Source organism: Chiloscyllium punctatum, chromosome 10, assembly GCF_047496795.1.
Source record: "Chiloscyllium punctatum isolate Juve2018m chromosome 10, sChiPun1.3, whole genome shotgun sequence".
Taxonomy (NCBI): domain Eukaryota; kingdom Metazoa; phylum Chordata; class Chondrichthyes; order Orectolobiformes; family Hemiscylliidae; genus Chiloscyllium; species Chiloscyllium punctatum.
In genome coordinates, this window is record NC_092748.1 from 68,341,703 (window position 1) to 68,355,417 (window position 13,715).

Consider the following 13,715-nt stretch of genomic DNA (forward strand, 5'->3'; position numbering starts at 1 on the left):
TCTCTACACTATAACCAAAATATTAAGAAGCTTTTCTGAATTGTTATTCCCTTTCACTTTTCCGATTAAGTAATTCAATTTCCATCTCCTAAAGGCATTGATTATTTGTTGCAGTATAGCACTTCAGGGAGTGATTGCTTCTCCATTTTACTAGCCAAGATGTTGACACATGTGAGCCATCAACAGCGACAATAGCCATTTCAGGATTTCTCAAACTATTCTGTCTGGGAAATTCTTTGGAACTACAACTTTTCAGTGCATAACTTTGCCAGAAGTGCTTCAGAAACTCTATTTAAGACCTTAAATATCTATTCAAGTGCACTGTGGGTGATGCAAGTCATCAAAACAGGAATAGAAAAAGGAACAGATTTCACTGAAAAGAAAACTAATGCATCTCTTTTTGGGATCAGCCGCATCAGCAAGATGGACCACACTCTCCAGACAAGCACTGTGAAGGAATCATTTACAGCTAGTTCCTTCGTTTACATGGAGGTACATTACACAAATGATGAAAAGCCAGTTTTAACACATCTACAGAATCAGAAACTATGCAGGAGTAGGTCATTCAGCTTGTCAACCCAGTTTGTAATTCGATATGATCATGGCTAATCCTCTATTTCAATGCCACATCCGAGGAAAGGACATTTTCCTCATCTCAGCCTAAATGATTCATCACATATCCAGAGACTGTGTTCCCTGGGTCTCGACTCCATAACAGGGTAAATGCCCTTCCCGAATTAAATTGGTCCAGTTCTCTTAGATACCCTTCATCTTTCAATCAGATACCCTCTCATCTTTCTAAACTCTAGTGAATACAAGCCAAGTCAAACCAAACCAATCTCTAATCACATTGTAGTTCCAGCGAGTTTTGAGAAGATTTGTAGCTCAGTTTGAGGTTCTGGGTGTAGGTTTCTCACTGAGCTACAAGGTTCATTTTCAGACATTTCATCACCATACTAGGCAACATCTTCAGTGAGCCTCCGGATGAAGCGCTGCTGGTGTTTCCTGCTTTCTATTTATATGTTTAGGTTTCCTTGGATCTGTGATGTCATTTCCTATGATATAATAGGAAATGGCATTATAATAGGAAATCGCGTCACCATAGAAAATGACATCACCAACTCAAGGAAACCCAATAGAAAGCAGGAAACACCAGCAGAGCGTCATCCAGAGGGTCACTGAAGACGTTACCTAGTATGTTGACGGAACGTCTGAAAATGAACCTTCCAGCTCAGCGAGCAAACCTACATCCATATTTATAGGTCTTTCATCCTCAGAATTAGCCTAGGGAAATTCAGCTACCTCTATGGCAAATATATTCCTTCTTAGGTATGGAGACCAAATCAATATACAATACTCCAGGAATGGTCTCACGTATAACTCCAGTTAAAAAACCCTACTTCTGAACTCAAACCCCCACCCTTAAATAATATAATTCATCCATAATTATTTGTATTTCCTTGGGATGATCAGAGGGATGTATGCGCTTGTCATTCCTAAATCTGAATAAGTTGAGATATCGAAAAGTAGTTACTTGGAGTCAGAAGTTGTACTAACACATATTCCTGACTTCTTGTAAAGAGTTCATACAGTATATTGTAAAATGGGGGCAAATGCAAATATTTCAATTGTATCAGTACTGCTTCTTTAAGAATCATTACGTTTTCTGGTAGATGTCTTTGAAACCTGTTGTACACATCTATCTTTTCAGTCAATAAAAAAAGTGCTCAATTTAATTTTTAAATTAAGACAACTTTACACATTTACAGTGTCTAGTTTTAGCATTTTGGGATTATAACTTTCTGAAATGTTCTTGTGCTTGGACTTCCAGAACAGCATGCCAATACGTTTTCACAAACAGACTGAAAATACAGTACAATTTTAATAATGGGCAACAAAGACCAATTTAGGGCCCTAAAGGGTATCCAAAAAACCTACTTTCAAGATCTTGTATGTGCTGCTGAAGGGTTCTTGCCAGATGGATGAACTGAAAGTAAGAAAAGTGGATAACGTCAAAACCAAATATCTGGCTTCACCCATGTACCAAAGAGGGGGGGAACAAAAAGGGCAGTACAACTTTCAAACACAACACCACCCAGCTGGTAGATAGTCTTGTTGCACAGTGCTGAATTAGTAACATTCAGTTTACAACCGCATCAATGAACTTTGCACTGGTGAGCCACTTCCTCAAATGATCCAAAGTAGTCACTGATTTGGTTCTTCCGATACGATTTACACAAGCTAGGAGGTTTCACATGAAACTCAAACAATAGTCCACAACTTTATAAATAAGGTATCAGGAAGCTAGCAAATCACATTTAACCTGATTAAAATTTTAAAATCCCTTTTGCATCCTGAAGTAAATCAAATAACTGCTTGACTTGTTGCCTACCTTGCAGTGCAGATAATTTCAGAAAATAGCTGCCCACAGTGACAAAGCATTGAAGTGACTTAAGCTATTTGCCATTAAGTTGACAACAATTACTCAGTTACATAAAAAGTTACTCTGATGCAAATAACACACTGTCAATGTTCAAAAGGAAATGCTTTAAAATCACATTTCTTAGTTTCTACTCTTCAGATTAGTTATTTTTGTATTCCATATTTCACTTAATCACTTACCCGAAGTCTAGTCCGTGATTCACTTGTGCCACCCACTATGTCAGAAAATCTCTGTTCACACAGATGAAGTAACAGAACAAGGTAGAGACCAGAACTGATGAATTCATATTGTGCCTAAATAAAATTGTAAAAGAAATTGCACAGAACCTTAAAACAAGAAATCCATACGACTGATAAGCAAATATACAAAGATTTATTGAGTTTACTATCTTTACTCATTAAAAATTAGTGCAAGACTGACAATATGCAGTTGTTAAAGGCCCAAAAAGTGAGACAGAATTAACTTTGAATAATGAATATGTACTGTACAGGATTTCCTTTCAGCAGGAGAAAGCAATAACTGATTTTTCAAGTTTCAGCTCCCTTTGCCTGCACCTGCATATTTATTCAGTGTTTTTAAAAACCTAATAGATGTATGGGATTTAAGCAGAATTTTAAAAAAGGGAGAATATTTTCTTCCAGAAAAAGAAAGTGAATTTCCAAATGTCAGATTGAGCCAGATTCACATGGCAACTCTTGCAGGTAGAAATAGCTTACATTACAATATTTCTCTCCCGATCATCTATGAAAGTTCCGTTTACATCGGGAGAACAATTCAAATATCTATTTACAACAGGATAGATTATTCTAAACTGTAGGAATGCACAAGTACAACTACGATATTCATAAGTCTTTTAAATATATATATAAATAGAGCTCTTGTGGAGCAGTGGTAATGTCCCTACTTGTGGGCGAGTGGCCTGGGTTCAAGTTTCATCTAGACCAGACATGTGCCTGAACAAATTGATTAAAAAACATCCAGAATAGAGAGTTTGCCATTCAAGTTGGATTTTTTTCCTTTGAGACCACATCCAGGAGCAAATTTGTATTGGACTTCCATTGCATTGATCTTAGGCAAACAGGAATGTTTCATTGTTGGATAACACAGGATAAGAATCCTGGTCAACTTTCTTCTTCCTCACTCTGGGATATTGATGTCAACTGTAGTGCCCCAGAGACTTTTGAGATAATGTGAAATACCTTTACTCAAGCAGAAATTAGCCAATTTGGCACTGATCAAGCACCAAAACTGGACTCTCTTGGTCTTGAAGTCTCACTAAACAAACAGACATCAGAACACTTGAACTAGCTGTGGGAGCTGAGTATTTTTTTTCTCTTTCCCTTTTTTCTCCCCTCCCTGTAACTCTCACTCAAAAACAATATCCCACTGACTCATCCAAGAATTGCTCTCATTTAGAATTGAGAGGCTAGATAACAAGGACTGTATTTTAAAAGGAAATAAATACTTGGCATGAAATTTAGTAATTGCACACTAACACAGATGCAACGGATTGGAAATTTGAATGGGGAATTCAAAATCCTGATCATTTCCCAACAAGATTGTTGCTCAAACAGAACAAAGTTCCAGGGGTGACAGAAAGAGACATAGCAACTTTTAAAATATGGTGCCTACAACTGTTCCAGAGAATTGAGAGTCAAGCAAAGCTTTTCCTAAATGGATCCCTAGAATTACAGGACAATACAAAGTGAATACCTTGCCAAGATCAATAATGAATTTCATAACAATATGAAACAAATAATTAACTACATTCAATATTTGCATTCATTGGAAACAGTCAATTATAAAGGCTATGCAACCTATACACACCTGTTCATCTGCATGTATTCTATACAATTCGTGAACGTCAAAATCTTCAAAATCCAGCTGCAGCTTCTCTTTACACAATTCACAGGTGGTTATAGCAGTCAAATCAGCACCTGTATTGGGTTTAGTAGACAATATCTATTCAACGTGTTTGGTTATACATTTATTATTTTGTTAATACAATATAATCATGCCTTAACACACACGTCAGTTATTCTTCATCGTTATCATTCACATGAAGTATACAAGTATGCTAATTAATGCTGCCCCCTCATCAATTTATACTGAGTCAGACAGCAATCAATCCTGGATAGTTTGAGATGACGAAAATCAAATATAAAGTGAATGCCAGTTGTGATTTGGTTCTCTTAATTCACATGAATCCTAATCAAGACAGAACCTTCAAAAAGTAAATGGCAGGCGGGTAGACAATCTGTTCAATGGCCTTCAACAGTGTTCAAATCGATAGGGACTTTATTAATTGGGAAGTTTTACTTCTCATCAGTACCTGAAGCCCATACATTTGAGAACATACAGGGGTAAAAAAAAAATCAAAGGATCCATATCCCAATACTTATTTCAAGAAGAATATAGATCTTTGGGTGAAAGGAATCAAAGGGTGCAGGGAGAAAGCAGGAACAGTATGTTAAGTTGTATGATTAGCTATGAGAATGGCCAAGCAAGCTCGAAGGGCTGAATGACCTTTTCCTGCTCCTCTCAGGACTGTTACAGCGCAGGTGGTGGCCATTTGGTACTAAGGAATAGAACTAGTGCAGGCACAACCTCCTAACTTTGTCCTGTATCCCTTTACACCATTTCCAGCCAAATCATCATCAGTGCCTTCCTGGACGCAACAAATGAACCAGCCTTCACCACATTTCTACATTCCATAACCCATGTGAAAGATTCAAGCAACATCTTAAATCCATGCACTCTCATCTTTTTCTTTTATGAATGGGAACAGTTTCTCCCTATCTACTTTGTCCAGTCTGCTCAGATTTTGAAAACCTCTGCCAAATCTCCTCTTTGCCTTTTTCTCTCCAAAGAAAACAGTCCTAATTTCTTCAATCTATTGTCATGCCTGAAGTTTCCCATTCTTGGAAGCACTTTTATAAACTGCTTCTGCACTCTCTCCAATTCATTCACGTCTTTCCTATATTGTGGCGCCCACAACTGTGCACAATTCTTCTTGCAAGGTACAACAATTGTCTTGTGTAAGTTCAAAACCACATCCTTGCTATTGTATTCCATGTCCCTTTTAATAAAAAGTTGAGAACATAGTATGCTTTACAAAATGCTCTCTCTACCTGCCCTGCTCTTATTTTCTAAGCTTCTATTCTATTAGATATAGAAACCAGAGCTCGCAGGGGAGGGCTGTAGTTTTAAGTGCAGCTCCATCCTGAAAGGTGGTAGAGCATGATCAAGGAAAGACAAGCCTTTCAGAAACACTTTTGGCAAATAACTTGGAAAGTTCAGTCCAAATCCAAGTTATTGAGCATCTAGCTGTAAGAAATAAGTAAGATCAAGTATTTACTGGCCACCATACTGCTCACCTAAATGCACATATTACCTGAATTTATTTTTGATTGCAACCATTTCTTCATACATTCCTGATGAACATATTGCAAGCTACCAGTACAATTGCATGGCTGTATTAAAGGATTTGGAGGTGTCGTAGCTCCAGCTCCCATTTGGCAAATACGGCAGATATCACCTTCGTCATCATCAGAATCCTCTAAAAGCAAGCTGTCATATAGAAACATACATGAGAAAATTAAATACACAATCTTGCATTGTTGCAACATGAAACAGAAAAATAGAAAGGCTGCTGCTACAACATTAAAGATTTGAATTCCAAGTCGTTATCGTCATTAGATTGAAATTTCTAGTTCAATATACCAAAACATCTAACTTGATCCATCTTTTAAAAAACAGCTTTTAAGATTTTTTGCAACTTATCTTGTTGTAGTATTGTTGGATTTTTAAAGATTTATTTTCATACCATGAAGAAAAATTGAGGAATGAAGTTGGACAAACATGGACTTTAACAGGAAGTTGACCAAATTGGGGCCTTGCTTTACTCCAAAAGTTTATTAGCAGCACAGACTCTACAATTGCTCTGGGGTACTGCAGAACACAGATTCCACCGGAGTGCTAAAATCAGTATCCCTGGACTAGGGAATTGCACACAAAATCTCACTGCCTACTCAGTTATTCTAGCATGAAGGGAATGCATTGACACCAGTTAAGGATTGATCCAGGCTTATGTGAAATTTTCAAATAACCAAATATCACACTTCCAGATTTGCAAAGGAATAACCACATCCGAGTGAACATGGTTTCACAAAAAAATAACTGCGCCTTTAAAATCCCTAAAGCAATTTAAAACAAAATTCAGGACAGGAGTTCTAGTCCTCTTGAATGTTAAGAGACATGCCTTGCCCATTGCATGGATACCTTTGGACTAAATCAGATCCTGCATTAAGAACAATACACACACTTAGAAGTTTCAACTTGTAAAATTTGCATAATTAGAAATAAATCATAAAAGATAGGCACTCTGATAATCTTGGCTAAAGAAGTGGGAGGTCCAACTATCGGTCAACAAGTTTTACTCAATGAATTTGTGAACAAGTTATATCAATATTAGTAGGAACATTATCTGACTGTTTGGGCAGGGAGGTACTTGTTGAGGTGCAGGTTGTTCTGCTATAAGCGACAGTTGTGTTCCTCTGCAACCTCATGCTATGGAAAACCGTGATAGAAAATTGCTCATAGGAAAATTGCTATACCTGTTCAGTAGAATGTTTGCGTTATCCAAACAATGCGTCAATCACATTATAGCCAATTCACGCCGATGAAAAGATGTTATAGCGGAACAACCAATTATATGGTGCTTTCTAATATCTGGGCTTTCCATGAAATAATTACGAACATCAGCAAGTTTATGTAGTTTAATTTTAGGCTTAGCTTTCCAAGGCTTTTATTTTAAAGTGTTCGGGTATTGATCAATACCCGAATATTGGATCAAGAAAGAACTCCAATCAATATGATTAAAAGAGTGAAAAATCAAGTATACTATTGAAAGTTAAGTTGACTTCTATGCCCAACAGGTGAATAAAGTGATTCATATGTTCAACAATCTGTCTGTTCCCTCTCCCTCTCAAATCAGGCATAGAAACAGTATCTAAAACCAGAAATTAGTCATCTAACAAAGGACATCAAGCTCTCTCTTGTTTTGCAACCCCAACAACACAACGAGAGAGGACAATGCTTGGTCAATTTGAGGGACAATGGCTTGCTGCTCCTTTCAAAAGTTAACATTTCAGTCTAAATATGATGTATAGCAGGTAGTTCTTTGGCAATTCTATTAACTAAAAAGACTCTTCCTGTAAAATATCATTTGAAAACAAACGAATGCATACAAAATTGACTCACTTTTAGAGAGTACTATTTTCTCAGCAATTTCATCAGTTATTTCAAATTGTCAGAAATGATAGATTCATACCACACACAGTCGAAAATAATTTGACTTTACATGAAAACATTTGTACATGAAATTGCAATAGCGGTGTGTGTGGGAGATCATGTTTCACAAACTTGATTGAGTTTTTTTGAAGATATAACAAAGAGGATTGATGAGGGCAGAGCAGTAGACATGATCTATAGGGACTGCAGTAAGGTGTTTGACAAGGTTCCCCATGGGAGACTGGTTAGCAAGGTTAGATCTCATGGAATACAGGGAGAACTAGCCATTTGGATACAGAACTGGCTCACAGATAGAAGACAGATAGATAGTGGTGGTGGTGGTGGAGGGTTGCTTTTCAGACTGGAGGTCTGTGACCAGTCATATATCACAAGGATCGGTGCTGGGTCCACTGCTTTTTGTCATTTATTGAAATGATCCGGATGTGAACATTAGTTACTAAGTTTTCTGCTGACCCCAAAATTGGAGGAGATGTAGTGGACAGTGAAGGAGGTTACTTCAGATTATAATGGTATCTTGATCAGATGGGCCAATGGGCTGAGAAGTGGCAGATGGAGTTTAGATTAGATTAGATTACTTAGTGTGGAAACAGGACCTTCGGCCCAACAAGTCCACACCAACCTGCCCAAGCGCAACCCACCCATACCCCTACATACCCCTTACCTAACACTACGGGCAATTTAGCATGGCCAATTCACCTGACCTGCACGTCTTTGGACTGTGGGAGGAAACGTGAGGTGCTGCATTTTGGAAAAGCAAATCAGAGCAGGACTTATATACTTAATGGTAAGGTCCCAGAGAGCGTTGCTGACCTTGGAGTGCAGGTTCATAGCTCCTTGAAAGTAGAGTCGCAGGTAGATGGGATAGTGAAGAAGGCACTCGGTAGGTTTTCCTTTATTGGTCAGAGCACTGAGTATAGGAGTTGGGAGGTCATGTTGCGGCTGTACAGGACGACATTGGTTAGGCTAACGTCAGAAGGATGTTGTGAAACTTGAAAGGGCTCAGAAGAGATTTAAAAGGATGTTGCCAGGGTTGGAGGATTTGAGCTATAGGAAGGCGCTGAATAGGTTGGGGCTGTCTTCCCTGGACCGTCAAAAGGCAGAGGGGTGACCTTATTGAGGCTTACAAAATCATGAGGGGCATGGATAGGATAAACAGACAAGGTCTTTTCCCAGGGGTGGGGGGAGTTCAGAAGTAGAACGCATTGGTTCAGGCCAAGAGGGGAATGATATAAAAAGGGACCCAAGGGGGAACTTTTTCATGCAGAGGGTGGTGCGTGTATGGAATGAGCTGCCAGAGGAAGTGGAGAAGTCTGGTATAATTACAGCATTTAAAAGGCATCTGGATGGGTACATGAATAGGAAGGATCGATAGGGATGTGGGCCAAGTACTGGCAAATTGGACTAGATTAGGTTAGGATACCTGGGTGGCATGGACGAGTTAGAGAACATAGAACATAGAACAATACAGCACAGAACAGGCCCTTCGGCCCACGATGTTGTGCCGAACTTCTATCCTAGATTAAGCACCCATCCATGTACCTATCCAAATGCCGCTTAAAAGGTCGCCAATGATTCTGACTCTACCACTCCCACGGGCAGCACGTTCCATGCCCCCACCACTCTCTGGGTAAAGAACCTACCCCTGACATCTCCCCTATACCTTCCACTCTTCACCTTAAATTTATGTCCCCTTGTAACACACTGTTGTACCCGGGGAAAAAGTTTCTGACTGTCTACTCTATCTATTCCTCTTATAAACCTCTATCAAGTCACCCCTCATCCTTCGCCGTTCCAACGAGAAAAGGCAGAGAACTCTCAACCTATCCTCGTACGACCTACTCTCCATTCCAGGCAACATCCTGGTAAATCTTCTCTGCACCCTCTCCAAAGCTTCCACATCTTTCTTAAAGTGAGGCGACCAGAACTGCACACAGTACTCCAACTGTGGCCTAACCAAAGTCCTGTACAGCTGCAACATCACTTCACGACTCTTGAATTCAATCCCTCTGCTAATGAACGAAGTTGGTCCAAAGGGTCTGTTTCTGTGCTGTACATAGAGTCATAGAGATGTACAGCAATGGGAACAGACTCTTGGGTCCAACCTGTCCATGCCAACCAGATATCCCAACCCAAATATAGTCCCACCTGCCAGCACCCAGCCCATATCCCTCCAAACCCTTCCTATTCATATACCCATCCAAATGCCTCTTAAATGTTGCAATTGTACCAGCCTACATCACATCCTCTGGCAGCTCATTCCATACACGTAACACCCTCTGTGTGAAAAAGTTGCCTCTTACGTCTCTTTTATATCTTTCCCCTCCCACCCTACAGCTTTGCCCTCTAGTTCTGGACTGATTTTATGAATCAGGCCAACAGGAACAAAGATTATTCACTAAAATTGAAATATTTTTCAGTACTCATTACATAACGCAACAATAGAAGTTAATTTTCTATTGAGAAACCAAGGAACAAACAATCTGAAATGGCCATTGCACATCCAGTACAACTACAAAAATATGTTTTAACATTGTTGAGTTGTTAAGGTGCTTCTGCGCGCAGAATAGAGAGGGGAAGAAATGTCTTCAAACCCATTACTCATCAAGCTTATAGACATGTAAACTTTAAGCTGCTTACTTCAAAGAACGAACAGCCACTTGGCTCAGAAATCTTCTGAAGAACCTCTATTATTCACAATACCTCCAGACCAAGCCAATTCCCACAAAGATGACAGTCATTATTTTCTCCTCCTGCTACAAGTCACAGGCTGGAGTATTATATTCCCTGCAAATAATATCACATCCAAAGACTCATAATAAAAACAAAAAATATTGGAGAAAAATCAACAGGTCTCGTGGGGGGGAGATGGGGGGGGGGGGGGAAGGCGGGGGGAGGGTCATCCCTCAAGCAGTGGTCTTCATCTAACACTATGTCCCTACCTCAGTGAATTACAGGCACAACACAACAAATCAACTTTTCTGCTGTTACCTTCGACTCCCTTCTTTGGGCAGGAGTCCTCTCTCTGCTCCATACTGGACTTGTATAGTCAGCTGTTTCTCTCTCCATAGATGCTGCTAAGCCGGCTGAGTTTCTCCAGCATTTTGTGTTTTTATTTCTGAATTTACAGCAACCTGGCTATTGCATTTGTATTAAAGATGTAGTTGTGATGTAGTAAAGAAAATCCCTTTTGTGAACAAACAACAAATATACAGGCCAGCTAATCAAGGGAAATCTGATTGAAGTGCAGAGAAAGTTTCGGAGTATATCAGCAAACTGATGCTTAGAGGAATTCTACAGGTAATAGGTTATATTAACAAGTGCATAAAACATACCTTTCCTGTATTTTTCTGAGTTTTTCTGGGTCCTTAGATGCACTTGCAGTTTTCTGTTTCTCTTGATGAGTATTTACATGGTTTGCGAAGTCAACTGCTATCAGTATATTATCTGAGAATTCATCTCCAAGGCCATATGGCATAGAAAGGCGAATGACAGAATTAGGGAATATCCCTGCAATTCCTGAAGTACTTCGACCTCGAGGGCTCTCTGGTACAGATGGAGTGCAAAAGGTGGAGCTCAAAGCCCCTGAAGCAGCTGCAGTAGCACCTTGGGTAACATTTGATTGTTCCCTGCTTGAGTTTTCAAACATTCTAACTTCTCTTTGGAGGACTGATGGCTGTTCTACTCTGGCTTCATTAATAGTACTACTAGGTGTGGCAGCCATTCTTGCAGTTTCATCCCTTCCTTCTCTTCTCCTTCTGTTGAAAAGAGGGGTGCATCTGTTTCGTAACGAAGATGATAACCACGAAGCAGTATTTCTATATTCAGAATCATCTTGCCTCAAGTTTGGCAAACTCTCTACACTATCATTAGCATTTTGAGACTGTGAAATGTTTGATACTCCTAGTCGTCTCCATCTTAAAAATCCAAATCCCTGAGAAGATTCAGAGGATCGATTATTTGAAAAATTGGTAGCTTCACGCCTACCAGAGCTATTAGCTTGTGCTAAATTTTGTCTTTCACCTAATGAAATGTCGGTTGAATGACCAATGGAACACGCTGCTTCAAAAGACCTTATATTTGAATGCCCTTGGTTAGGTCTTCGGTTGCTAGAGAAAGTTGAAGACATACTGGATGCCAGACGGGACAATAGCTGTCTTGGTCTACATCTGCTGCTAGACTCTGATGCGAAGTCATTTGGTGATCTTGGCTGCAACACAGACATATTTCTCCTTTGTGAGGTTATTGATTCCGAAGTTCCAGAGCCAGCTCTACTCAGAATAAAACCACATTCTGTACTTCTTTGTGGTGTCACTTCAATGTTTGAAAAGGCAGTGCTGTTATTAGAGGACCTGGGAGAATTTCTGCTAGAATCTCTCAAGAACACAGATCGGCCATCTGAAGGAGGAGAGTGTAATTCACTTAGATTTGATGCGGTGTGTCTCAAAGAACCAAGCCTTGGCCTTGCGCCTTGTGCAGTGGATAGAATTCGATTTTCAACACCTGCAGTAGGAAGTATATCAAAATTAAACAAACCCTCAAATTAAAAAACTCTTAATATAGCTTTACATATATTAAAGAAGTCCATGCAAATGTTATGAGTACCATAATAGAGTGAATGCTTATTTGGCAGCTGACCTACCATATCAGATGCATCAGTAGCAAACCAGTCAATAGAATAGAATAACAGGGTAGTTATTATGGGAGACTTTAACTTCAATATTGACTGGGAATATTATAGTTTAGATAGCTTAGATTTTGAGACACGGTTCCGTTAGAGCCAGGAGGGGACATGGTTCAGTTTTTGTTCAAATGTGTGTAGGAGGGTTTTCTGACACAGTACGTAGACAGGCCAACAAGGGGTGATGCCATACTGGATTTGGTACCAGGGAATGAACCCAACCTGGTGTGAGATTTGGAGGTAGGTGAGCACTTTGGCGATAGTGACCACAATTCGGTTATATTTACAATAGCAATGGGCAGGGATAGTTATATACTGCAGGGAAAGAGGTATAACTGGGGGAAAAGGTAATTATGATGTGGTAAGACAAAATTTAGGATGCAAACGATGGGGAAGGACACTGCAGGGGATGGACACATTTGAAAATGTGGAGCTTATTCAAGGAACAGCTACCGCAGGTCCTTGATAAGTACATACCTATTAGGCAGGGAGGTAGTGGTTGAGAGAGGGAGTCATGGTTTACTAAAGACGTTGAAGCTCTTGTCAAGAGAAAGAAGGCAGCCTACGTGAGGATGAGGCATGACGGCTCAGTTAGGACTGTTGAGAGTTATAAGTTGGCCAGAAAAGATCTAAAGAGGGCTTAGAAGAGCCAGGATGGGGACATGAGATGTTGTTGGCGGACAGGATCAAAGAAAACCCTAAGCCCTTCTATAGGGATACCAGGAATAAAAGAATGACAAGAGTAAGATTAGGGCCAATTAAAGACAGTCGTGGAAAGTCGTGTGTAGAATCATAGGGAAATCATAGTGCTTAATGGGTACTGTTCGTCAGTATTCACATTGGAACAGGGCAATGTTAGAGTGAATACGGAGGTACAGGCTACGAGATTGGATGGGATTGCGGTTAACAAAGAGAAGGTTTTAGCAATTTTGGGAGATCCGAAAATAGATAAGCCTGTGAGCCGGATGGAATTTATGTTCAGATTCTCTGGGAAGCCAGGGAGGAGATTGCAGAGCCTTTGGCTTCGATCTTTATGTCACCAATGTCGACAGGAGCAGTACCAGAAAACTGCTGTTCTTTTGTTTAAGGAGGGGAGTTGGGTAATTATAGGCCAGTGAGCCTTACGTCAGGTTGTGGGTAAGGTGTTGGAAAAGGTTATGACACATGGGATTTGTAATCATCTGGAAAGGAATAATTTGATTAGGGATAGTCAACACAGTTTTGTGAAGGGTAGGTCGTGCCTAACTAATCTTATCGAGTTCTTTGAGAAGGTGACAAAAC

At 39.8% G+C, this 13,715-nt stretch overlaps 1 protein-coding gene across 2 annotated transcripts in view; it reads right to left on the reverse strand.

The window, feature by feature from the left end:
• Nucleotides 1-13,715, reverse strand: part of marchf7 (membrane-associated ring finger (C3HC4) 7) — a 67,557-nt gene that overhangs the window by 19,334 nt on the left and 34,508 nt on the right. For both annotated transcript variants that reach the window (XM_072579431.1, XM_072579430.1), the window contains 5 exons: nucleotides 11,089-12,256; nucleotides 5,838-6,013; nucleotides 4,271-4,380; nucleotides 2,623-2,736; nucleotides 1,939-1,987 (listed from right to left, as the gene is read on the reverse strand). In XM_072579431.1, coding sequence (XP_072435532.1) covers nucleotides 1,939-1,987; nucleotides 2,623-2,736; nucleotides 4,271-4,380; nucleotides 5,838-6,013; nucleotides 11,089-12,256 — 1,617 coding nt within the window. The remainder of the gene's footprint in view (nucleotides 1-1,938; nucleotides 1,988-2,622; nucleotides 2,737-4,270; nucleotides 4,381-5,837; nucleotides 6,014-11,088; nucleotides 12,257-13,715) is intronic.